Source organism: Eublepharis macularius, chromosome 1 (genome assembly GCF_028583425.1).
Source record: "Eublepharis macularius isolate TG4126 chromosome 1, MPM_Emac_v1.0, whole genome shotgun sequence".
NCBI classification, from domain to species: Eukaryota; Metazoa; Chordata; class Lepidosauria; order Squamata; family Eublepharidae; genus Eublepharis; species Eublepharis macularius.
The window spans coordinates 49,070,591-49,095,026 of record NC_072790.1 but is presented as its reverse complement, the minus strand read 5'-3'; the positions used below and the strand labels follow the sequence as shown (position 1 = coordinate 49,095,026).

General features: G+C 41.6%; 1 protein-coding gene across 3 annotated transcripts; it reads right to left on the bottom strand.

Moving 5' to 3' along the window:
• Window positions 1–306: 306 nt before the first annotated feature.
• Window positions 307–24,185, bottom strand: E2F6 (E2F transcription factor 6). Of its 3 annotated transcripts, XR_008596887.1 has the most exons (8): window positions 23,862–23,987; window positions 17,414–17,507; window positions 15,309–15,525; window positions 13,257–13,415; window positions 12,978–13,092; window positions 11,696–11,843; window positions 9,456–9,565; window positions 307–1,528 (listed from the first exon to the last, which is right to left on the bottom strand). XR_008596887.1 is itself a non-coding variant. In XM_054977955.1 (7 exons), exons 1-6 carry the CDS (start codon window positions 24,140–24,142, stop codon window positions 11,715–11,717), a joined length of 801 nt encoding a protein of 266 aa, XP_054833930.1. In that variant the 5' UTR covers window positions 24,143–24,185; the 3' UTR covers window positions 307–1,528; window positions 11,696–11,714. The 3 variants fall into 3 exon arrangements, 2 of the variants coding, with proteins under 2 accessions (XP_054833930.1, XP_054833803.1); XM_054977955.1 differs by lacking the exons at window positions 9,456–9,565; window positions 23,862–23,987 and adding an exon at window positions 24,056–24,185; XM_054977828.1 differs by lacking the exon at window positions 9,456–9,565 and having other exon boundaries at window positions 23,862–23,986.
• Window positions 24,186–24,436: the final 251 nt, after the last annotated feature.

Sequence of the window (24,436 nt, the reverse complement as noted above, 5' to 3'; positions counted from 1 at the left end):
CTTTTAAATGCTGGCCATGTACAGACAAGACAGCAGCCATACAGAACTTAATTTTGGATGAGAGGGCCTTCTTGGTCATGGCACTGAAAATTTGGGAACTCCCTCTGCAGGGAGATTTGACTGTCTCCCTCTGTGATTGTCTTCTACTAGTAGGTGAAGACTTTGTTTCATTTGGCATACCCCTAGTAAACTCTCAGTGGCCCTCCTCCCTGTATGTTTGTACTTTACTTCTGAATGTTTATATATACATTTTAAATATTCAGTGTTTTAATCTGTTTGCCATATATGGAAAGGAATATATAAATATTCAATAAAACAAGTATTTATTATGTTCGGCCAGTAACAGGGTATCATCTGCATATCTTAAATTACTAATGTTCCTTCCACCAATTTTCCCTTGACCTTCTTCTAATCCAGCTTTCCTTATGGTATGTTCTACATACAGATTGAACTGAGGGGGAGAAAGTATACATTCTTGTTTGACCCCTTTGCCAACTGGCAAGTATTGTTTCCCCATATTCTGTCCTAACAGAAGTTTCTTGTCCAGAGAACAGGTACATCAAAACACCCACTTCTTTTAAAACCATCCATAGCCTTTCATGATTACACAGCGTAAGTTTAAACATTAGTTTCTTACTACCGATAGTGGAACTTGATGTACTAAGACAGCAGGCTGAGCATTTTTCATATTTACAGATTTACTTCCACTTTGCTGTACAGAAACACAAGTGCCACTCAACCCACCAAAATTCCCATTAGCAAGTATTTAAACATAATACACATATATACACATGGTCCAAGCAATACATATTTCTTGAGGATCCACAGTTCAATACTGAGCTCAAAGCACATCACATAAACAGCTTCCACAGAACAGAGTGCATAGTTTTCATAGGCGTAAGTGTTTTATTCTGTTCTTCCTCTGTGAAATATTTCCTTTGCCAGGTTCTTTTACATCTCAGTATAACTCTGATCATTCCATTTGGCAACAGGACAGTTTCAGAATGAAAAAGTACATTTCTTCAAAAATTGTCCCTTACCATCCACATCTACAGATTCAGTTCTGAAGGGTTATTTTTTAAATTGACAAATTCATATTCACTGAATCTCTCTTCATTAAGCTGTGCAAGAGGATACTAATTTGTTCAGATGTGCACGTCCAGGGCATGCGCACACACACACACTTTGATAAATGCACTATACAGAAAGAACTCAAGCCATCTTTCCAAAGTCTGGCTTGCACAGTAGTACTCAAATTACTTTTGTCACACAGCTGCAAATTAGAGGGCAATGACACCAGCGGAGGGAGGGCGAATGCAGGTTAGTCTCAACCTCTATGTTAGTGTAAAGCTTCAAGATATGGCATTTACTCCACAATCCCAATGATATTCTGGTCTCCCCACTGCAGGTAAGAAAAACTCTTTGTTGTCTCTGTGTAGTTCCATAATAGTTAAGAAAATCCTGAGAAGTTCATGAAGCTGAGGCTCAAATTGCTACAAGTATTTGATTTCTTCTTATTCTGCTTGCTCTAGAAGTAAAAACAGAAGACATATAATTTTAGAATGAGATATATATTTGACAGGAAGTCCTGTTTGTTGAATATATTTAGATAACTAAGCCAGAGAACAGTTCTTGCTTTAAAGTGGCACTGAAGTCAGTGGGATGGCGTTCACAAATAAACGCACACTTTAGTCTGATACCAATGCAACTTTAAAAAAGTCCTTACCTAGATTATCTCTTTTGTAGTGTTAGTTAAAGTTACATGTTGAATGTGCTGGCCATGTACCCTTACAAAGGCAATATATACTATACTGCTCACTCATGCACTTGCTTTAATATCAAGTGACTATTAAAGAGAAACCATCCTACACTGTGGGCTCCTGAAGAGTGCCTGGCTGCTACAACAAGAATGACAGTAGCTGTGTATAAATGGCTGAACATTATTCTTGTACAAGGGAGAGCATTATCAGCATGGCAGTGCTACCCCATGGGGAAACATAGCCTCCCTGAAATTACATTTCTTTTTTCTGATGGAAGTTTTTAAAAGCAACTCTGGGTAACACAGGTTCTCATTCCAAATTTGGCCTAAGGAATATTAATGATTCCAGGCTTCTAAAGTAGAGCAAAAGTAAAGCACATTATAGCTGAGTACTACAGAATGTAAGCCCTTTTGTAGAAACCCTGACCAAATGTACATATTATTCAGCAGTCCCTGATAATTTCCTAGTGACCAGAATGGTTTTGCCTGCGTTTGGGAGAGAAAGAGGGAAAAAGAAGACTTGTACTAGATGAGTGGTTTATGCAAACTCTTATTGTTCATTATAGATAAGTACGGGTTAACATTATCTCAACACAAGGTAACACAGTAGAGACTAAATCTTTCCCATAAATGTATTTAACAAAATCATATACTGTTGTTCTGCCCTCATAAGGGCCAGCCACCAAGGTGGCTAACAAGTTGAAACATACATAATAAAATCACATTTTAAAACCATTAAAACCAAACACTACCACCACATCATTCAAACAATTAAGCCAGAGCTAAAAACATACAAAGACATAAAAGCAACAATGAAAACATTTATAACAGGACACAAAGGAAGCATCACAGAAGGAATGCCAAACGGGGAAAAAAAAATCTTCGCCAGCTGGCAGAAGATGGCAACAAAAGGTGACTGACAAAATCACCCTGGGGAGATCGTTCCAGAGTTTTGGTGCCATGACCAAGAAGGAGGCCCTCTCCTGGGTCACCACCTGCCTAATCTCAGAAGCAGGGGCACCCAATGCAGAGCCTCCAAAGGTGACTGCAGAAGTCAGGCAGGTTCACTAGGTAGTACTTCAGGTGTGTTGGTCCCAAACATATAAGGCTTGGAAGGTCCACACCAACACCTTGAACTGTACCCAGAAAACACTTCCGGTTTGGGATTCATGGAGGTCTGAAGCAGCTCCATTCGCGGAGCTGACCGGACTGCCGTTTTAAGCGGCCGGCGGGGGAAATTTAGCCCGCGGCCGACTGCTCTCAGGCGGAGAGCAGGCAAAGAACGCTCAAGACCCTAGGGTGTGCTAGATCTCGGACGAGGGGGGGCTCTGCGCAACGGGTCCCCTCCCGATCCTTGAGGTCCCACCCTGTGACAGGTCGGCTACGATCTCTGCGGCAGTTCTGGGGCCAATTCGGCTGGCATAAGACCTACATACCCAAGCTTCGATTGGGGAAAGAAGTGGAGAGGAGAAGTTATAATCGAAACAGCGATTACAGCCCGAGAAAAGTGAAGGAGAAGGTAAAGATCACTATCTTCTGATACGGGACAGATTGATAAAAGCAGAGAGGAAGAAAAGTAGATTTTCAAACTGCAACAGGCTAATAATAAGGAGGGGAAGACTCGGCAAGAGTTGTACTTGAAAAGAGACTAAGTTTTAAGAAGTTATTAAAGAAATTGGACTATTGTTTTGAATACTTGCGGTTATGGAGCTGTGAGAAAAAGATACCATCGCGATACCTACTGTGGGAAGTCGGGAGACAGGAAGTACGTAATAACAATAGAGTTGCTGGAGAGAAGCGGCCCTTGCCGGAGGGCAGGAAGAAGGGAATCGCCATCTTTGAAAGGGGAAGGGTCGCGGCTTCAGCGGAAAAGGAAGTAAGCCATCTTGGATTACAAAATCATAGAGGAACCATAGAGAAGAGACGCCCGACATTTTGGACTCTTTAAAAATTAATTTTTGCAAAGACCGGGACATTTGAAATAAAAAGATATTTAAATTTTACGCCACGGAGTTAAGGAAGAGAGCGGACTCGTGGGAACGAGCCAAAGCAAGCCCCACGATGTCAAAAAAAGAGTGGCAATTGGCAATAGAAAACCTGGACAAAAAACTTTTAGATGTGATTAAAGAACTTAAGGACACGAAATTGGAGCTGATTAAAGAGGTTAAAGAGGTCAAACAGACAGTAAAATCGGAGCTGTCAGAAGTGAAAAAAGGTATGGAAACAATACAAAGTGAACTACAAGGAACGCAGCAGAGAGTTAAAACAGTAGAAGACGCGATGGAGAACTTAGCAGACACGCAACAAACAGAGATGAGACTGATGAGGGGAAGAATGTCGGTTGCAGAAACTAAACACATGGAGAAGCAGCTACGGTTTCGTGGATTGCCAGAAGTGGAAGGAAAGTCAGCGCAAGAACAGATGATTGAGGTGTTAGCTGAATACCTGGGGAAGGAGGAGGAGGAAGTTGTGGCTATCCTAGATGTGGCATACCGTGTGAATTCGAGAATTGCAACCCAGAGGAAACTACCAAGAGACGTGATTGTGCAGTTTACGACACGAAATATGAAAGAGAAGATTGTGACAAAACAGTTTCAAGATCCATTGGAGATTGATGGCAAGACGATTATCATAATGAAGGAATTACCCAGGTCAGTGTTATTAGATCGGAAAAAATATAAAGTGCTAATTCAGATCTTGAAGGACATGATAATCAGGTACAGATGGGAGTTACCAGAAGGTGTGTCCTTTGAGTTTGGAGGGGCCAAAAAGCGCATCAGATCTGAGCGAGAGATGGAGCGATTTATAAGGGACAATGAAAAGGACTTACCAACAAGATCATGAGTATGGAGTGTAAAGTTTTATCTTGGAATGTAAATGGACTAAACTCACCAAACAAGAGAAAAAGTATTTTCCACTGGCTATTAAAACAAAAATGCGATATTGTTTGCTTGCAAGAAACCCATATTCGAAAGCAGGATGCAAAATATTTAAAAATGGGGAAACTGGGCAATGAATTTGTAGCGGCCTCTAATAAGAAAAAAAGAGGAGTGGTGTTGTATATAAAAGAGGAGCTACAGCCAAAATTTGTAATAAAAGACGTGGAAGCCAGATTTATAGCAGTGGAATGTACATGGAACTTAAAAAAAGTATTGGTAGTCGGAATTTATGCACCTAACGGTGCAAAAGAGAGCTTTTTTGAGGATTTGAGGAAGCAATTAGAGGATCTTTCATACGACCAGATAATTCTTGCTGGAGACTTCAATGGAGTGACGAACTTGGAACTAGATAAAAAGACATCAACTGTACAAAAGAAAAGAGGATTGTTACCAAAGCTTTTTTTTGAGCTGATACAACAGGAGACCTTAGAAGATGTATGGAGAAGAGAAAATCCTAAAAGTAGACAATTTACTTTTTACTCTTCAAGACACTGTACACTATCGAGAATTGATATGATCTGGGCCTCAAAAGACTTAGCGTTATGGACTAAGGAGGTAGAAATAATGCCGATGGTAGGCTCAGATCATAATCCAATCTTGTGGAAATTAGGGAGGAGGAGAAAAAGGAAAGCATGGAGAATAAATGAGGACTTGTTACAGGAAGGAGAGAACGTGGAGATGTTGAGAAGAGAGACAAAGTTCTTCATACAATATAACGTGAATAAAGAAGTACCAACTGACAAAGTTTGGGATGCCTACAAGGCGGTAATAAGGGGCATACTAATGGACTTAAATGGCCGAGTGAGAAAAAAGAAAGAGGAGAAGAGACAAGAGATTGAGGAGAAAATAAAAGCCAAAGAAATACAGTTAAAAAAGAGACCAGGGAAAAAGAAATTATACCAGGAAATTAAAATACTTCAAGAACAGCTGACAGCAATGAATAATAAAGAATTGGAGTGGAACCTTAAAAGACTGAATCAGAAAGTGTTTGAAGGAGCAAATAAACCTGGAAAGTATTTGGCATGGCAACTAAAAAAGAGAAGGGAAAAGAAAATAATAAACAAAATATGTGAGGACAACAAAACGTATCTGGAACAAACTACCATTAGTAGAGCCTTTTATAAATTTTACGCTAAGTTATACAATAAGAAAGAGGTGAATAAAGAATCAATAGCGACATATTTGGAGAAAATGAAACTCCCAGTAATTTCGGAAGCTTGGAGAAATAGACTGAATAATGAAGTAACGGATGAGGAAATAAGTAAGGCAATACAATCTGTAAATTTGGGAAAGGCGCCAGGGCCAGATGGACTTACGGCTAAATTTTACAAGACAATGGCCAATGAACTGGCACCATTCCTAAAAGAGGTGATTAACGGAGTTTTAAAGGATCAACGGATTCCAGGTACCTGGAATGAAGCAAATATATCACTGATCCCTAAAGAAGGCCAAGACTTGACAAATGTGAAAAATTATAGACCTATATCGTTACTTAATAATGACTATAAAATCTTTGCGAAGATACTGGCGGAGAGACTGAAGGGGTGGCTTTCGGAAGTTATTGAGGAGGAACAAGCAGGTTTTTTGCCAGATAGACAAATCAGAGACAACTTGAGGACAGTGATAAATGCTATTGAATACTATGATAAGCGTTGTGATAAGGAGGTTGGTTTCTTCTTTGTTGATGCTGAAAAGGCGTTTGATAATTTAAACTGGGACTTTATGTTTGCCACTATGGAAAAGCTACAAATGGGAGAAAGATTCATTAGAAATTAAGGAAATTTACAGAGACCAGAATGCAGCAATTGTGGTGAATGATGAAGTGACTAAGAAATTAGCTATAAGTAAAGGAACAAGACAAGGTTGCCCGCTGTCTCCGCTGTTGTTCATTTTGGTATTGGAGATCCTGATGATACAAATACGACAAGATGAAGAAATCCGTGGAATAAAAATAAAGGATTATTCTTATAAGGTCAGAGCATTTGCGGATGACATAATGTTAATTGTAGAAGACCCAATGGAGAACATGCCAAAAGTGATAGAGAAGATTAAGGAGTTTGGGGATCTGGCAGGTTTTTATATCAATAAAAAGAAATCAAAGGTATTATGCAAAAACATGACTAAGCAAAAACAACAATCGCTAATGGAAATAACGGAATGTGAAGTAACAAATAAGGTGAAATATTTGGGAATTGAACTGACTGCAAAGAACATAGACTTATTTAAAAATAACTATGAAAAACTATGGACTCAGATAGAGAGAGATCTGATTAAATGGAACAGACTGAATTTGTCATGGTTGGGAAGGATTGCAGCAGTGAAGATGAATGTGGTACCAAGAGTAATGTTTTTGCTACAGACAATACCAATCATCAGAGACTCTAAGCAATTCGAAAAATGGCAGAGGAAAATATCAGACTTTGTATGGGCAGGCAAGAAGCCTCGAGTGAAAATGAAAGTTTTACAAGATGCAAAAGAAAGAGGCGGAATGCAACTGCCCAATCTAAGACTTTACCATGACGCAATTTGCCTAGTATGGTTGAAAGAGTGGATGACGTTAAAGAATAAGAAACTACTAGCTCTAGAGGGATATAAAAAAACTTTTGGATGGCACGCATACCTATGGCATGATAAAGTAAAGGCGAACTCGATGTTCCTGCATCATTATATACGGAAAAGTTTATATATAATCTGGAAGAAGTACAGAATCTATTTACAAGAAGGAACCCCTTTGTGGGTAGTTCCATATGAGGTGATAGACCCGAGAGCTGTTGATAATGAGCAACAATGTTTAACTTATAAAGAAATAACTAGAATTGAAGCATCTAAACTCAGAATAAAGACTCAGGAGGAACTATCACCTTACTACGATTGGTTCCAGTACAGACAGATTAGAGATTTATATAACTCGGACTCTGTAAAGGGAGGTATACGAACAGAGAATTCGGAACTAGAGCAGACCCTTTTTAAAGAGGACAAGAAAAGAATATCCAAGGTATACCAAGTACTGTTGAAATGGTATACTGAGGATGAAATAGTTAAAGTACAAATGGTGAAATGGGCCATAAACTTCAATAAAGAAATAACAATGGAGGCATGGGAATACTTGTGGAAGACTACAATGAAGATAACGACATGCACCAGCATTAAAGAGAACATTTATAAAATGATTTATCGTTGGTACATGACACCAAAGAAGATTGCGCTAGGGAATTTGAATACTTCTAATAAATGCTGGAAATGCAGGAAGCACGAGGGCTCCCTCTATCATATGTGGTGGACGTGTGAGGTAGCTAGGCAGTACTGGGGGGAAATAATAAGAGAAATGAGTGAGATTTTACAATTTCAAGTAAATAAGAACCCAGAACTCCTGCTACTAAACCTGGGAATGGAGGGAATTCCAGCCCATCATAGGACGCTGATATTTTACATGACGGCTGCAGCTAGACTTTTGTATGCGCAAAAATGGAAAGTACAAGAAGTGCCAACTATTGAAGATTGGATTTACAAATTGCTGTATATGGTAGAAATGGATAAAATGACAAGAAAACTGAGAAATCTGGACCCAGGACAGTTCAACACAGATTGGGAGAAGCTGAAACAATATTTGGAGAAGAAATGGGAGGTGGGAGGAGAACTGTGGCAGTTTGAGAACTATTGAAGTATAATAAAGTGCAGAGGGGGGTGACTTTACCGGGGGGGGAGAAGAGGTAAAAATGAACTTCTAAGCAGCTATGTTATTAGATTGATATATATAGAATAATAAATAGAATATTGATAGAATATAATTAATCATAAGGGTTAACTATAAGGATTGACTAACTAATAATATTTTCTTTCTGATTTTGTATAATATATCAAACGGAATATGTTTATATGAAGGTATATATGAGTCAAATTGATTGATATTATATATAGATCTATGATTGAAGGGAATGGAAATATCAATGTAAACAAATATAACTAAAACAGAAAGAAGAAGATAGAATGAATAATATATAGAGTATAAGTTAAGTTGGTTGATTTATATGATTGTATGGCTTATATAGTTTACATAGTTTACGTTATACAGAAATATTTGAAAACGGAATTATGGGATAAATTGTTTATCCATTATGGGTACAGAGCATTAATAATAGTTAAAGAAGTATTACTTAGAATAAAAGGAGAATATACATTTGATTAGATAGAGGAATATATAAAGAGTAAGGGAAAAGGGACAAAGGGTTGGAAAACTGTTGGAAGTCAACAAAAAAGGGGGGGGAAAGGGAGGGGGTTAGAAATTGGGAAATGGGAAAATTGACTGTGATGTGTAAATATATGATCCTAACCCAATAAAATTTTTTTCAAAAAAAAAAAAAACTGTACCCAGAAAAAAAAGGGAGCCAGGGTGGATGGCTCAAGACTGGAGAGATATGGTCTTTATAATCCACTCCAGTTAACACTCTGGCTGCAGCATTCTGCACCAACTGAAGTTTCTGAATATGTCTCAAGGGCAGCCCCACATAGAGCACATTACAGTAATCTAATCCAGATGTAACCAGGGCATGCACCACAGTAGCTGGATCTTTTCTGTGCAGCTGGCTAGCCAGATGATGCTGGTAAAAGGCACTCCTGGCCACAGCTTCCACCTCTTTCTCCAGCAGCAGACCTAGGTCCAAGAGCACCCCCAAACTATGGACCTGTTCCTTCAAGGCAAGTGCAACCCCATCCAGAATGGGTGACACCTTAAATTCCAGGTCAGACCTTCTGCTCACCATTAGCACTTCCATTTTGTCAGGATTAAGCTTCAGTTTATTAGCCCACATCTGCTCCAAAACTGCCTCCAGGCACTGGTTCAAGGTTTCTACATCCTCTCTGGGATCAGCTGGAAGAGCAAGATAGAGCTGAGTGTCATCTGCATATTGGTGACAACCCAGCTGAAATCTCAGGATGACCTCACCCAGTGGTTTCATGTTGACGTTAAAGAGCATAGGGGGTAAAATGGAACCTTGTGGAACACCGAAGGCCAAGAGGCTGAATATCTGTCCCCCCAGCATCACCTTCTGAAACCTACTTTCTAGATAGGACTAGAACCACCACAGAATGGTGTCTCCCAATCCTAGCCTGGAAAGATGATACAGAAGGATACCATCAAAAGCCACTGAGAAGCCCAGAAGAATCAACAGAGATGCGCTTCATCTGTCCATCTCCCAGCACAAAGCTGTTTCAGTCCCATAACTACGCCTATAACAGTTTGTTATAGGCGTAAACAGTTTGCCTTATCCAGGAAATCCTGAAACTGTCCAGCCTCCACCCATGGAACATTTTGAGACTGGTCAATAACTGTTGACCAGGGTAGGTGTACTGGCGAAACAAGCACTACTGAAACAGTAGAACAGCAGGATTTTTGTCCAGTGGCACCTTAGAGACCAACAAGATTTTCAGAGTGTCAGCTTTTGAGAGTCAAAGCTCCCTTCTTCAGACATAGACTCCCAAAAGCTGACACTCTGAAAATGTTGTTGGGCTCTAAGGTGCCACTGGACAAAAATCCTGCTGTTTTACTGCAAACCAACACAGCTACCCACCTAACTACAGAAACAGTAAGAACGCTCTCTGTTTGGGAAAAGGTTATTAACACTATAGAAAAAATTATTGGCTATGCAATATGTTGCAAACCAGAAACTATATTGCTGAACCTGTGGCACGGAACCACGGTATTCACTTACAGGGCAGATCTTGTTTCAATAATGATAGTAGCAGCTGACTATACCTCAAAAGTGGAAAACTTACCATATACCCGCTATCAAACAATGGATATCAAAGGGCTGGGCTCTTTTTATCTCTGACAAAATAACCGACCAAATAGCTTCTTCTGAGAACCCCAACTATCAATCGTTCTTTATGGAGAGATGGCATCCCTTTTTAAACTATATTACAGAGCACCCCATTGAGGATTATAACGTACCTAAGAAATATGTAGATATTTGCCTTTATTGATCAATAATGACCTGTAAATATGCTCTTTGTTAGATGTATATGTCTAGTTAGGAACATTTGGAATCTGGTTACTGTTATGTTATTGTTATCTTGAAAATTAAGAAATAAAGTTATTTAAAAAAAAGAATGCTTTCTGATTCAAAAGCCTCTACCTTCCATTTTATTTCTGTAGAGACTGTTCTATAGAGTACTATAGGAAACCAGCATCTTTTAAATCACTCAACCTTATGGTACTGTGTACCAGGAAAGCCCGATCTCGTCAGATCGTGGAAGCTAAGCAGTCTCGGACTTGTTTAGTAATTGGATTGGAGATCTCTAATGAAGACCAGGGTTGCAGAGGTAGGCGATAGCAAACCATCTCTGTTAGTCTCTTGCCTTGAAAACTGCAGCTGGGCGTCGCCATAGGTCAGTTAAGACATGACTGCACTTTCTACCACCATGTACTGTGTAGTAGCATGCCATATGAAAGATGCTAATTTTAAATTTCATATCTGACCAGTTAATATTAAATATCACTGTATGTATTGACTTAAACTAGCAAAAGCTAGTTTAAGCTAACAACTATAGCAAAAACCAAACTGGTTGATTAGCAAGTTAAATAACAAAACTGTATTCTAGCACAAGCTTTTGTGGACTACAGCACACTTCTTCCGATGGGAAGGGGCTATGGCTCAGTGCTTTGCATGCAGAAGATCCAAGATTCAATCCTTGGCCCCTCCAGAGGATGGGATCAGGTTAGCAGGTGATGTGAAAGACCTCTGCCTGGGACATGGGAGAGGTGCTGCCAGTCAGAGCCGACCATATCGACGTCAAAGGATCAAGGCTCTGACTCAACAGAAGGCAGCTTCATGTATTCTTGTGTTCACAAAAGCTTAGGCTGGAATAAAATATTGTTACTGTTTAAGGTGCCACAAGACACCTATTGCCATTAGCTTATGCGAGCTTAACTTAAACGTTACATCTAAATGCTGCGTATCATACAAATCAGCGTCCTTCCCCTCTTTCACTATGTATTTACCTCCATTCACAGCAGCTGCCTATTTAGTTTCGAATGAAAGGCTGCCTGTGTTTCTCAAAGCATCAGCATCTGGGTTACATAGCGGTACCTCACATAAATAGACATCAATGGGTCCTTTTGTGCTTCTCAGGCGTACTTCTATGCAATCCTGCAAGACACAAAGATTTTGTTAACATAAGAATCCAGTATTCAAAGTTTTTACAAACTAGGGGGAAAAAATTAGGCCCATGATCAAGAATTGGTTTTGCCAGCAGGTCACTTTAAGAACGGGGGCGTGGATTTAATTCAAGTCCCAATGTTTTATCCAAATAGTCTCTGTGCCACAAATTCATCCTGGTCCTACAGACATTGCAAATTCATATCCCCTTTTTGCCTGTGGGTGTGGAAATGGAGGGTCAGACACCATCACTAAGGGGCCAAATTTGACCCCAGGGCTCTTGCTGCTGACTCCTCTTAAACACAATCACTGGAAAACTAGATTTAAGCAAGCAGGCAGTGTCCAGGTCCCTTTCCCAGGCAAAGTCCTCCTTGGACAGATTTGCACAGCTGACAACCTCCTTCTTAACAAGTCATCTTACAGTATCTTGCACCATACTGTAAGACTGGGACACTAAGAGCACACATTCATGTGCCATGGAATAAAAATGGCAGCTTACATTCTAAACCGCTCTATATATCTATTCTGCATTTCAACGGCGAGGCATGCTTGTTAGTTGGTTGTTGGGGGTTTTCTGGGCTGTACTGCCGTGGTCTTGGCATTGTAGTTCCTGACGTTTCGCCAGCAGCTGTGGCTGGCATCTTCAGAGGTGTAGCACCAAAAGACAGAGATCTCTCAGTGTCACAGTGTGGAAAAGATGTAGGTCATTTGTATCTACTCAGGAGGGGTGGGGTTGAGCTGAGTCATTCTGTAAGAACCACCCCTCCTGAGTAGATACAAATGACCTACATCTTTTCCACACTGTGACACTGAGAGATCTCTGTCTTTTGGTGCTACACCTCTGAAGATGCCAGCCACAGCTGCTGGCGAAACGTCAGGAACTACAATGCCAAGACCACGGCAATACAGCCCGGAAAACCCCCAACAACCATCGTTCTCCGGCCGTGAAAGCCTTCGACAATACATCATGCTTGTTAGCTTTTTTTTTTTTTTTAAAGACAACTTTCTTGGTGAAATTTTTAATAAAAGAACTCTACTGTTGCTATTTATAGACAGATGTTGTGCCTACCTGCCTATACAGACATCTTTACCTCCAATTCTAAATATTTGTAGAGAAATGCTTACTTCTTTTGGAGCTGGTACCTCCATTTTTGTTTCTTCTGGAGCCTTGATTGCAATAATAATCTGTTCTTGAAACGTCTGAATACTACGGATATCTTGATAGGTGACATAAGCTAGCGTATACAATAGTAAAGGAATTTTAATAATACCTCTGAAACATGTTTTAATATGAAAGACTGTAACAAAACATGTAATGCAAGACCTCATAACACCTCCATGTTGCTCAATGCAAGCATGTCAAAATGTTTCTGATTGCCAACAGGCAACAAAGGAAAAGGATATCTTGCATTTTCTTTGTCATCTGTTAAGTCAAACAATTGATGAGCACAATCCTTTATTAATTCATCTAGTGCTTCCTCCATTGCTGTTAAATCAAGGAGTTCATCTCTTAACTTCTGATGCTCAGGTGTCCTTTTAGTAATCTGTTTGATATCCGATCCACTAAAACAAAACAAAGATTTTACACTTGCAAAAGGAAAAAAAATACAGCTATTGCATGAACTTACTGATAATTGAAAGATATTTTATAAAAGCACAACCAACTCTGGTTGTTGTGGGTGACACTGAGAGATCTCTGTCTTTTGGTGCTACACCTCTGAAGATGCCAGCCACAGCTGCTGGCGAAACGTCAGGAACTACAAGGCCAAGACCACGGCAATACAGCCCGGAAAACCCACAACAACCATCGTTCTCCGGCCGTGAAAGCCTTCGACAATACATAACCAACTCTGTAGTAAGTATTAATTGTTAGGCTGATACGTGTGTCTCAGCATAAAGAAACCTAGCCATCAGAGAACAGACCAAGCCTTTGGTGAACTGGGTACACATAAGGACACAGATTTTAATGTGTTTAGGCACAGCTAAACTCACACAGGACTCAGCTGTGGAAGTTGCATAAAAACAGCGTTTCCTGCATGTGCAACAGTACTTTAGCAAACAGAATTTCCTCCTCCTTGCCAGTTGTGCTGAGTGTAAGCAACTGTGCCCTCACTATCTTTTCCTCATGCACAAGACGCAGAAAATATTTCTTACATTTAAAAACAAAATTAAATGAAATTATTCAATCCATGTTATACATTCCACTGCTCCATATGTACACTATTGCAATAAGAATTACACACACCGTCGTTTCACTATTAAAGTCTATGCATTGCTTCCGCTGTTGAGCTATTGGTTCTGCAAGCAGAACTGCACTAAATATATTTTCCTTTCTGTTCATGTATCACTAGATCCAGCCCAGTGACAGACAGGCAGCGCAAATAAAGCTGCAACTCTACGGAGACATCCTTGAAAAATTTCATTTAACATAGTGTGAATTCTTTGTAGGTAAAGGCACACAGAACTAAGATACAAGAAGTTCTATAAAATATATTTAGGAGTTAGAACAAGAACACCTAACAAACAGCATCTTATACAGAGCTTGTCCCCACTTCCAATACAAGAATTCCAGTCTCTCCACAAGGATCCTTCAAGCAACCCTGTAAGGAAGGCCATTATATTTATATCCATGTTATTGATGGTAGGAGGAAGCTGAAAGTATCCAGGGCAAGCAAGTTTGTAACCAAGCCAAGATTTAAAGAAAGTTCTTTCATCTCCCTCACTTCATTATTACAATATCATACCTGATTCTGAACCAGGCCATAGAATGTAGATCAAAAAATCTACCCTGTCTGTCCCTGGCCCCATGTGCCTTGGGGAAACTGCAGGTTTGCAAAAAAAATCTATTAAACTACACTGGGGGTTAGAAAAATCCTAGAATTATCAAACCGATGCCTATTTCTTTAAGAAAGTATGCTGCTGATATCTCACTAGACTACCTTGGCAGATATCACCGTCCATTTGGGAGTTTCTAGGCAACACGCAACCAACACTGCTGAGGATTACAAGCCTCAGTGTCAGTATGAGAGAGGGGGTGAAAGACAAACTAAAAAGTGTAAGAGGAAAGGAAGGCAAAGCTGGAGGGAAGAGGAACAAAAAATGTAACCGGAAGATGGGGGAAAGGGAACAGAAAAATGTGAGTGTGTGAGTGACCAAGGAAGGAGAGCAAAGGCTACTGGGGGGAAAGAACATAAAAAAGTAGGCAGGCTGGAAGAGAAGGAAAAACAAAGAAACTGCAAGTATTGCCAGAGCGAGGCAAAGAGGAGAAGCAAGATGGAGAGATGGGAATGGAGAAATCAGATTTCTCTGCATTGAGTTCTTGTGTGGATCCTCCACTTGTTTCTATTCTATAACAAGCTTTCTAAAAACTGTGCACCCTTGGTCCTAAAAGTCATGTTATGCTTTAGTTACAGAAGATCTCACTTTTTTGAGAGTTAGACAGGAAAATCAACTTACACCCACTGGATCAGGTTCTTGGATCTTTTCTGGATAAGATGTATTCCATCCAGCACGTTTGTGATATCGTATACTCTTCGTTTCCGCACCCCCAGCACCCGTGACACTTCATTTAAATCGAGAACACCTTCCGGAGCAACTTTGACAAGATCCATGAATCTCCTAGTCAACTGAACCAGAGAACCATCGTAACGAGGTTTTCTGCCTTTTGTAGATCCTGTACAGATTTAAAATATTTAGGTTAATGGATGCCAACAGCAAGAGAAACGCTTATCAATAGAAGTAATGCTGTCAATGAATCAAGCCACCTTGCTTTAACGTTAGTGACCGCTACAACGAGCAAGTTTGTATTCTGCTGTTTTTAAACTGCAGGATCCTTAGAGCAAGAACTTACTTTATTATGCTACAAAACACCCCGTATACTGATGTTGCTTTGTCATTTTCATTTTCTTATTTATCTACACAGGTGAATGTGATCATTTATAACTACATAAGTAATATAGTGTAAACTGAATGTCTAGGACAGCTTTTACTGAAAACCATGGTGAATCAACTGAGATTCTCAAACCATTATTCGTGTCTCAAAATTAAATGGATGCATATTTATTCATGATCTTTCCTTCTACTGCTAAGCACTGATTGTCATTACTCAAAACCAAATCCATTTGGATAGACAGTAGTAAGTTGGTAAGGAATGTACTTTGAAACACAAGCGACGTTGGGTCCTCTGGCAAAACTCATGACCTGCATTCTACGTCCAGGGCCTTATTTGGAGAAACAGCGGATACTACTTGCAGTGAGAGCACTATTTTGAGGAGCAGGCGTCTCCTTTCCTTTGGTTGTATGTCAAACCCAGGTTTTAAGCTCTAGTGAAAAGCCAAACATAATAAGCATTGGTGCAAATATTACACAGCACCATAAAAATACAAGAACCTTCCTAGTGCAGACCGTGGTCCATCCAGTCCAACATCCTGCTGCCAACAGTGACCAGGTAGATGCTTCCAGGAAGTCTAGAAGTGGAGTGGGGGGGAGTTGCTTCTCACACTCCGTAGTTGGTACTCAGAGGCGTGCTGTCTTTGGACCTAGAGTTTTTATTTACTGTCATGGGTAATAGCTATGGATGCAATGATCCTCCGTGAATTAGTCTAATTCTGTTTTAAAGTCTTCCAAACGAGAGTGAACAACTTTCTTTTGTATGTCTTAAACCGACTGCCGGTATTACGAGGGAGAAAAAGCTATCCATTTTACTCATACCATTCATAATTTTACAAACTTCTATGATGCTCCTTCCAATTAAAAAGAGTGAGTGAACTTGACACAAGACATGGAAGGAGGGAGCATGCAAGTCTGCACCCCCTACTAATCTCTTAACCATGGACTGTACCAGCCTATACAAAGATATGGGAAACAATCACTTACAGTGTAATCCAATGCAATGAATCAGTGGCTTCAGGCTGAAGCATAGGATTACAACTGTTAATCATTTAATGATATATCTAATAATGCTCAACATGGCCAACCAAAGCACAAATTTTAAAAAATCAACTGGGGCGTGGTGGTCACCCTGGGATATGTCAGATTTTACTGCAAACGTGTGGAGATCCCAGTGCAAGCATCCCACACACACAAAAAAGAACACCCTCAGGAAGAAAGGAAGGGAGTGTGTTAAAATCCCCAAGCAGTAATAAGTGGAAGGGGGAACAACAATGTTGGCAATATTTTAGGTAGTAGCAACCAAAAATGGCACACAATGTTATCTGCATGATTATGGGTCAGGAGTAGGAGAGGCAATTTTCAGTGCTGTCTAAAGCAGACTTACACCCCTCCAAGTCCACGGATTTATAAAGCCATAACTCTGCTCAGGATGGCCCTGCAAAACACTTGCTTCCACTTAATTTTAGACAGTCATCATTGCTTTAGAAAAGAACAGACTCTGGATTAAATTTAAACTACAGCAACAGTTTATGTGCCAATTCAAAAGATGTCAATTTATATCTCAAACACGTAATTCAGAGAAGGGCCAAAACCTCCAGCCTGATTTGTGTGTGTGTGTATAAACAAAAGCCTCAAGTTAGGTGTTCATAAAAATATCTAAACAGACTTACTTCTAACAGGCGCAAAGGGTACGTTCTTATCTACTTCTTTGTGACTCACAGATATGAACTGGACGTGGTCTTCCTTTTCAATTTTAACGTGTGCCTATAAAGAAAAGAGAGGTGTAGGTTGACTGAAATAGCATTAGTTCATGTCAACAGAGAATTTGTCACCTGTTCCATGCAGCCCTACCGATTTCATCATAAATGCAGCAGTGTCAATTGGCATGAAGATTTTACAGATGAACAATATTTTCTTTTAGCAGAAGAAGCCGTGTTAACTCAGACATGAGCCACTTTTGTCCAGCCACATGGCTCCAAGGGGGGTAACAGCAGCAGACACTGAACCTTCCTCTCTTGTCTTCCTCTAGCATTTGATATACAGAGGTATATTGCATTCTAACAGGAAACTTCCACTTATTTATCATAGCTAACGGACACAGACTCGAATTTATGTTATATTGCCCCAATACAATACGAAAAAGCTTGCATAGGGCTCTCTTCCAGTCCCCAATGCCAAATGAATGGTTGTGAACACCAGGTGCTTCATTAATCAGACCTACTGAACACAAAACCGCCACCACACTCGAGAGTCCCAGCACATTCACTGCTCCTTTTTAAGCTCATTGATTGCTCAGCTTGAATCAGGTCCTAACTGACCACTGACAGAATGCTTGTTGTGACGGCAAAGGAAACGGAATAGAAGCAGAAGGCACAAAGGTAATTCCAGCTTTTATCACTCCTCAAAGCTGTCCTTGTCAACAGGGTAACCTCCACTATGAAGCTACCTCTAACTGTCTATGTAAAGCAAGCGCAGAACAATGGAGCAGTTGATAAAAAAAAATTAAACATTCAAATTAAATAAAAAGTTAGCATCTGTCTTTTTAGCAGCCAAGAGACACACACACAGAGAACACTCAGATTTATGTACTTTACCAAGACTGTAAGAGAAAAGTTTTTTCATCTCCTGCATTAGAAAAAGTAGAAGTACTGTACTGTAAAGTTAAGAGCCCTGTGGTGCAGAGTGGTAAGCTGCAGTACTGCAGCCCAAGCTCTGCTCATGACCTGAGTTCGATCCTGGCGGAAGCTGGGTTCAAATAACCGGCTCAGGGTTGACTCAGCCTTCCATCCTTCCGAGGTTGGTAAAATGAGTACCCAGTTTTCTGGGGGTAAAGTGTAGATGACTGGGGAAGGCAATGGCAAACCACCCCGTAACAGAAGTCTGCCAAAAAAAGTCATGATGCAACATCCCCCCATGGGTCAGTAATGACTGGGTGCTTGCACAGGGGACTACCTTTACCTTTTACTGTACTGTAAAATACCTACACTAACTTTTAGTATCATTTTTAATCTGTCTGTAAAATACACCCTTGGCCATCCTGTTAATTCATTGTTGCCAAAAGGAAAGTCAATAGAGGTGACAAATACTCTGAACTCATCAAAAGATACTGACTACTTCCTCGAGATGGGTTCTGCTGTATGCAAACGGAGTACTTCCTGAAAAGGACATTGTTGTGCAAAACCAGTTGCTCTACCAGCAACATCAGTTCCACCAGTGATTATGTCAAGTGCCTGCTCGGGCTGATATCTCCGGTTATTGTGAGCTGCAAAACTCTCCTGCATTAGAAAAAGTAGAAGTACTGTATTGTAAAGTTAAGAGCCCTGTGGTGCAGAGTGGTAAGCTGCAGTACTGCACCCAAGCTCTGCTCATGATCTGAGTTCAATCCTGGCGGAAGCCGGGTTCAAATAACCGGCTCAGGGTTGACATCAGTCGGTTCAGATAACCGGCTCAGGGTTGACATCATCATCATCATCATCATCATCATCATCATCATCATCATCATTTCTAACTCGCCCTTCCTGCAAGCGGTCTTAGGGCGAGGTACAACAGATTATAAAAATAATCCCAAAATGGGGTCAATTCCAGATTCCTGCCCATCAACATACAGGAGGAGGGAAGCGGTCAGAAAATATACTGCAACCCTTACATGGGTCAGCAACAAATGGGCACTACATAGCACCGTGCTGTACCCATATGTTGGGCAGCCAGCCGGTGGACACTGTATAACCCCACACTTAGTGGGAGGCTGGTGGGAGGCTCAGTGAGGATCTCATGCTGGCCTCAACCATACGCCTGATAGAACATCTCCGTCTTACAGGCCCGAAGAAATGACAGAAGATCCTGATGGGCCCGGGTGTCCTCAGACAGAGAGTTCCACCAGGTTGGGGCCAGGACCAAAAAGGCTCTGGCCCTGGTTGAGGCCAACCGAGCCTCCCTGGGGCTAGGGACCACCAGCTTATGTTTTCCAGCTGATCGGAGTGTTCTCCAGGGCACATACAGGCCACATACATCCACTTCCCAAATTAATTCTTGCAAAGCTGTGGAAAAAGAACTTTTCAGACACTGGCAATGCAGAAGACTGGTCATTGTCTACAACAGCCTCTGGTCAAATCAGTTGTACAGATTTTATAGCATGTCAAGCAGAACTCACCAAAGCTGAAACTAATTTTGTGGAGAGCAACCAGCCCTGCAGAAAGACACGCACATACAGTTAACTATCATGGGCTTCTATTAACTAGTACCAAGGTCACAGCTGGTGATGAGAAACATTTTCACCAACTTACACACAGTCCAGCTTTAAAAGTTTTGGTTAAGCTTTTTTAATTTTAAGCATTCAGTGAAAGACCAGTGTATACTCATTTTATCTACAAAAGCATTCATGTGACCCTTTAAAAATAACCCCTGGATTTTTCCTTTCCTCCATTATAGACTTATCTAGCCAGCAAAATGGAATCAGTGCTATTGTCACCACAGTGACAAGGGGGGAGCTGCTCTCCAAAAGCTCAGTAAGAAGACAGCAACGATGGGAAGTATTCCTTGAAATACAGCATGCATATCACTACCAACTATCAATGCAATTGACGGCAAAAAGGGAAAGTTGGCTGTGTTTGGGAACACACATTTCACATACTGCAATGACTTGGAGCACTCTCCAACCCATGGGACAAGGAAACACAGGCCAGTTAGTATACCCTAAAATGTCTTTGTTTCTCAACATGAACTTGGATTCACATACCTGCAGGTCCACCTCCCCCTACTATGCACTGTTGCGACAGCTTCTCTCATGTAAGCAAAGCTTTCTGCAAATGGGTAAGATGGTCAGCTGCTCATTCATGCACATTCTCTGTGGTGGCTCCCACCCTGTGGAACCACCTGTCCAAGGTGGTCAGGAAGACTCCCACACTTCTATAGCCTACCAAGCCAGGTAGAAGTCTTGAATGATACATTTCTAGACCAGATTACAAAATTTTCAGATATGACACGACCTAGTGTTCTTGGTTTCAATTACCCTGTTGGAAGTTAAACGCTGCTATAGAGATATGATAAACAACCAATGTGTTGTTCAATATCTTTACAAATTACTTGGATGAAGGCTTAGAGGGGATGCTCATTATATTTGCAGATGATACTAAATTGGGAGGGGTTGCAAACACAGAAGATAGAAATAAAATTCAAGATGAACTTGACAGGCTGGAAAACTGGGCTAAAACTAACAAAATGAATTTCAACAGAGATAAAAGTAAAGGTCGGGGAAAAAAAATCAAATGCATAATTATAAGATGGGGGAGATTTGTCTTGGCAGTAGTACACGTGAAAATGATCTAGGGGGCTTAGTACATCATACACTGAATATGAGTCAGCAGCGTTAGCTAAAAAGGAAAATGCGATTTTGGACTGCATCGACAGTAGTGTCCAGATCACGCAAAGTGATGGTATCACTTGACTCTGCTCGGGCTAGACCTCACAGCCCTTTCCAGGTTGTTTTGGTCTTTGAGGGAAAGCTCATTGGGGCTAGGCCCAGAAGCAACCACTGGGTGACTTGCTATCATGTGATCTGCATGACTCACACTGGCTGCTTGCTACTGTTCAAAAGCAGTAAACCCCACCCACCCCAGAAGCCAGTGTAGAGTAGTGGTCAGAGTTTCAGTGTAGGATCCGGGAGACCCAATCTGAATCACCAGTTTGCTGCGGAAGATCACTGTGTTACTTTGATCCAGTCACACGCTCTCAGACACATCTACTTCGCAGGGTTGTTATAAAGATAATATGGAGGCAAGGAGAAAGATGTAAGCTGCTTTGGGTACCCATTATGGAGAAAGGCAGCATATAAACGAAATAAATTAATAAATATAGATGAAGATGGTGGGCCGATAAAAAGTAAGTTGTTTATTGGGTTTAAGAAAGAAAGAAGAACATAGGGAAAGATGAGCATAGGGAAGCTGCCAAGAAGAAGGAAAGAGGAAATAGTGTGGGGAAGGGAATACAAGAAAAAGTGAAGTTCTTGGTGCAAGTCCTTGCAAGTTCCCCGCTATGCAACCATGAGACTCGGCCCTAGGGGAGAGGCTGCGGGGGTGGGGTGGGTGGGTAGGTAAGACAAAAGGGCAAATAAAGGAGGTTGGAAAGGAGAAAAGGAAGGAGGAAAAGAGGGAGAGGCCATAAAGGGCAGGGAAGGGAAAGAAAAAGAGATGGGAGAGAGGAATATGAGATTCCTCCCCCTGCAAGTTCTTGAAAGTCCCCCCCCCACTTGTAGATTTTATAAAGATAAATCTGGGAAATCATCATTATTTAACTTCATACGAAGAGGAGGCTTGTGGCACCTTAAAGACTAATACACCTATTGTAACATAAGCTTTCTTTCCAACACCAGCTAAATCAGTAGGAATTACATTGAAATGTTTTATCAACAGAACCTACAAAACTGACTACGAAAACTGAGAAATATCAATCAGAAACGGAATACAAAACCACAGTATGTTACAAGAAGATAGTTTTCCTAGATTAGAATGTAAAGAAAGAATGCTTAGAAGCCCCCTCCCACCTTTACAAAACATGGACTAGTGCAGCAGAGGGATTGGGGGGCGGGGGGGGGGAGCCTGTCATCTTGGGGCTTTGTGTGTGTCTCAGGAAAATTAACACATAAGCAATCTGCCCAAATAAAATGCATAAACATCAGAAAACCTGACCATAAGTACTAAGTTAATGGTGAAATTGAGGTTAACAGACTGATAATGGTGAAATTGAGGTTAACTGTAAGACCACGGCAATACAGCCCGGAAAACCCACAACCACCATCGTTCTCCGGCCGTGAAAGCCTTCGACAATACATCGTTAACTGTACCGACAATCTCTCTCTCACACTGGGCTATAACCACATTAGCTGTGCTGTCTGTACAGCTCCCAGCTCTGGGTCTTCACGACACTAAAGGTAAACCTGTTCATGCTGTATTTCTATTTATAATACTAAACTGAAACTCCTGAAGAGCTAGGGTGGGGGTGAGGACAGAATAAACACATCCATTAGTATCAACATTCCTAAAATACAGAGTGCTATTTACTTATGCAGAAATATAGGTACCAACTGAGCAATAGGTAACACGTTCACGGAGTGAGGTTTCCTCAAATGGCAAGACAGAGAGTTGCACACATCTCAGTGAGCCAGCAAACAACACCACTAACAGTTTTCAATAGCCTGTTTTGCAGACTTGCTCTGGCCAGGGAAAGGCCCGTCCTTTCTATCCGACACAGAAAAAAGCTGTAACAACAGCAAAGCAGAGCAGCAGTTACAGCATTGCCCCGGGGTCTGGGAGAACAGAGGTTCAAATCCTAAATCTGATATGAAGCTTGCTGGGTGACCAGTGTCAGGTGAGTAGCCTTATTGGTCGGTCTGTAGTAGAAGAGGAAGATTCACGTTCAAGTAGCACCTTAATGACCAATTAGCTTTCTAGGGTGGGAGTTTTCCAGTCAGAGCTCCCTTCCAAATGAAAACGCATACCCTGGAAATCGAGTTGGTCTTTTAGGTGTCTTCTGTGCATACCCCATCCTATGCAATCACGGCTGCTATTGTCATTCACCGGCTATTATCATTCGGCCTCTGTAATCACTCCACTCCCCAAGATATAAGGACAGATGGACTCACATTCTAGCTGTATCTGAAGAAGTGAGCTGTGACGAAAGCTCTTAACCTACCACAAATTTTGTTAAGTCTTATAGGTGCTACTGGACTCTTGCTCTCTTTTCTACTTTTGGGTGTCCTGTCACTCTCCTAGGATCACGCACATCACGGGGTTGTTGCAAGAACAAAATGGGAAGGGAGACACAGATACGGTGCCCTTAGGTTCTCGAAGTAAGGACAGGATTCAAATGTGCTGGCTAGATAACAGCACAAACTCTAAACAAACCACCCACCCTTTGCAATATCGTGGCAATACTTTTTACTTGAAAGAAGGCGGGAAACGTTGGACGAACCCCTCCCAATCCCCCTCCCCATTCATCCTGCCCAAGAAGAGGCTGCTCGCGCTGCAAGTTCCCTCCTAATATTTACTGGCAGTCTCTCGAATACCTTCACGGAGCGGACCCCCCCCCCCATCAGTCACCCACTCCAGCAGCGCACATACATACCTCACGGGCTCCCCCCGCTTTCCTGTGTCCGCCATGCAAGCCCAACCCAAGGGGATGCCCAGGAGCGGGCGTCCCCTCGGAACCCAAAACTCGCTTAAGGGAAATCAAGTCCCATCGCATTCAGCATGGCTTCCTTCCTAATAAACAACGCCCGCCAGCCCGCCTGCCTCTCGCACACTTTCTGGCTTACTCACTTGCAGCAAACCCATGGGAAGCGGAGGGAACAGAGGCGGCGGCGGCTGCGGCATCTCCGGACTTCGCCCCAAGCTGGGAGCAGCCATCTTGGCCCAGCCCGCCTCCGTCCCTCCCTCCAAGGGGAGGACGTTTCCGTCAGGCCTCGGCTTTTCAATTCAACCCTCCTCGGTCTCGGCGGCGCGTTGGTGGCGTAGAAGGCGAGGAAGAGAGCAGCCACCGCCTCCTAGCATCGCAGCCGAGAGGCCTCCCTTTCCCGGCGGCCTTACCAAAGGCCCGCCTCTCGCAACACACCTAGCTCCGGGGTCGAGGCCTCTCTTCTCGGTTTAGCCGCGCCCTTTCAGAGCGTTGGAGCTGCGGCTCCGGCCTAGGCTAGCCATCAC

Excerpts from the sequence above, each read along its gene's own strand:
- E2F6 (XM_054977828.1), bottom strand. The coding sequence starts at position 23,981 with ATGCGATGGGACTTGATTTCCCTTAAGCGAGTTTTGGGTTCCGAGGGG. Across the intron at positions 15,526-17,413 it reads ACCCTTTGCGCCTGTTAGAA|GATCTACAAAAGGCAGAAAA; the intron begins GTAAGTCTGTTT and ends AAATCTGTACAG. Across the intron at positions 13,416-15,308 it reads AAGAACCTGATCCAGTGGGT|TGGATCGGATATCAAACAGA; the intron begins GTAAGTTGATTT and ends GTTTTGTTTTAG.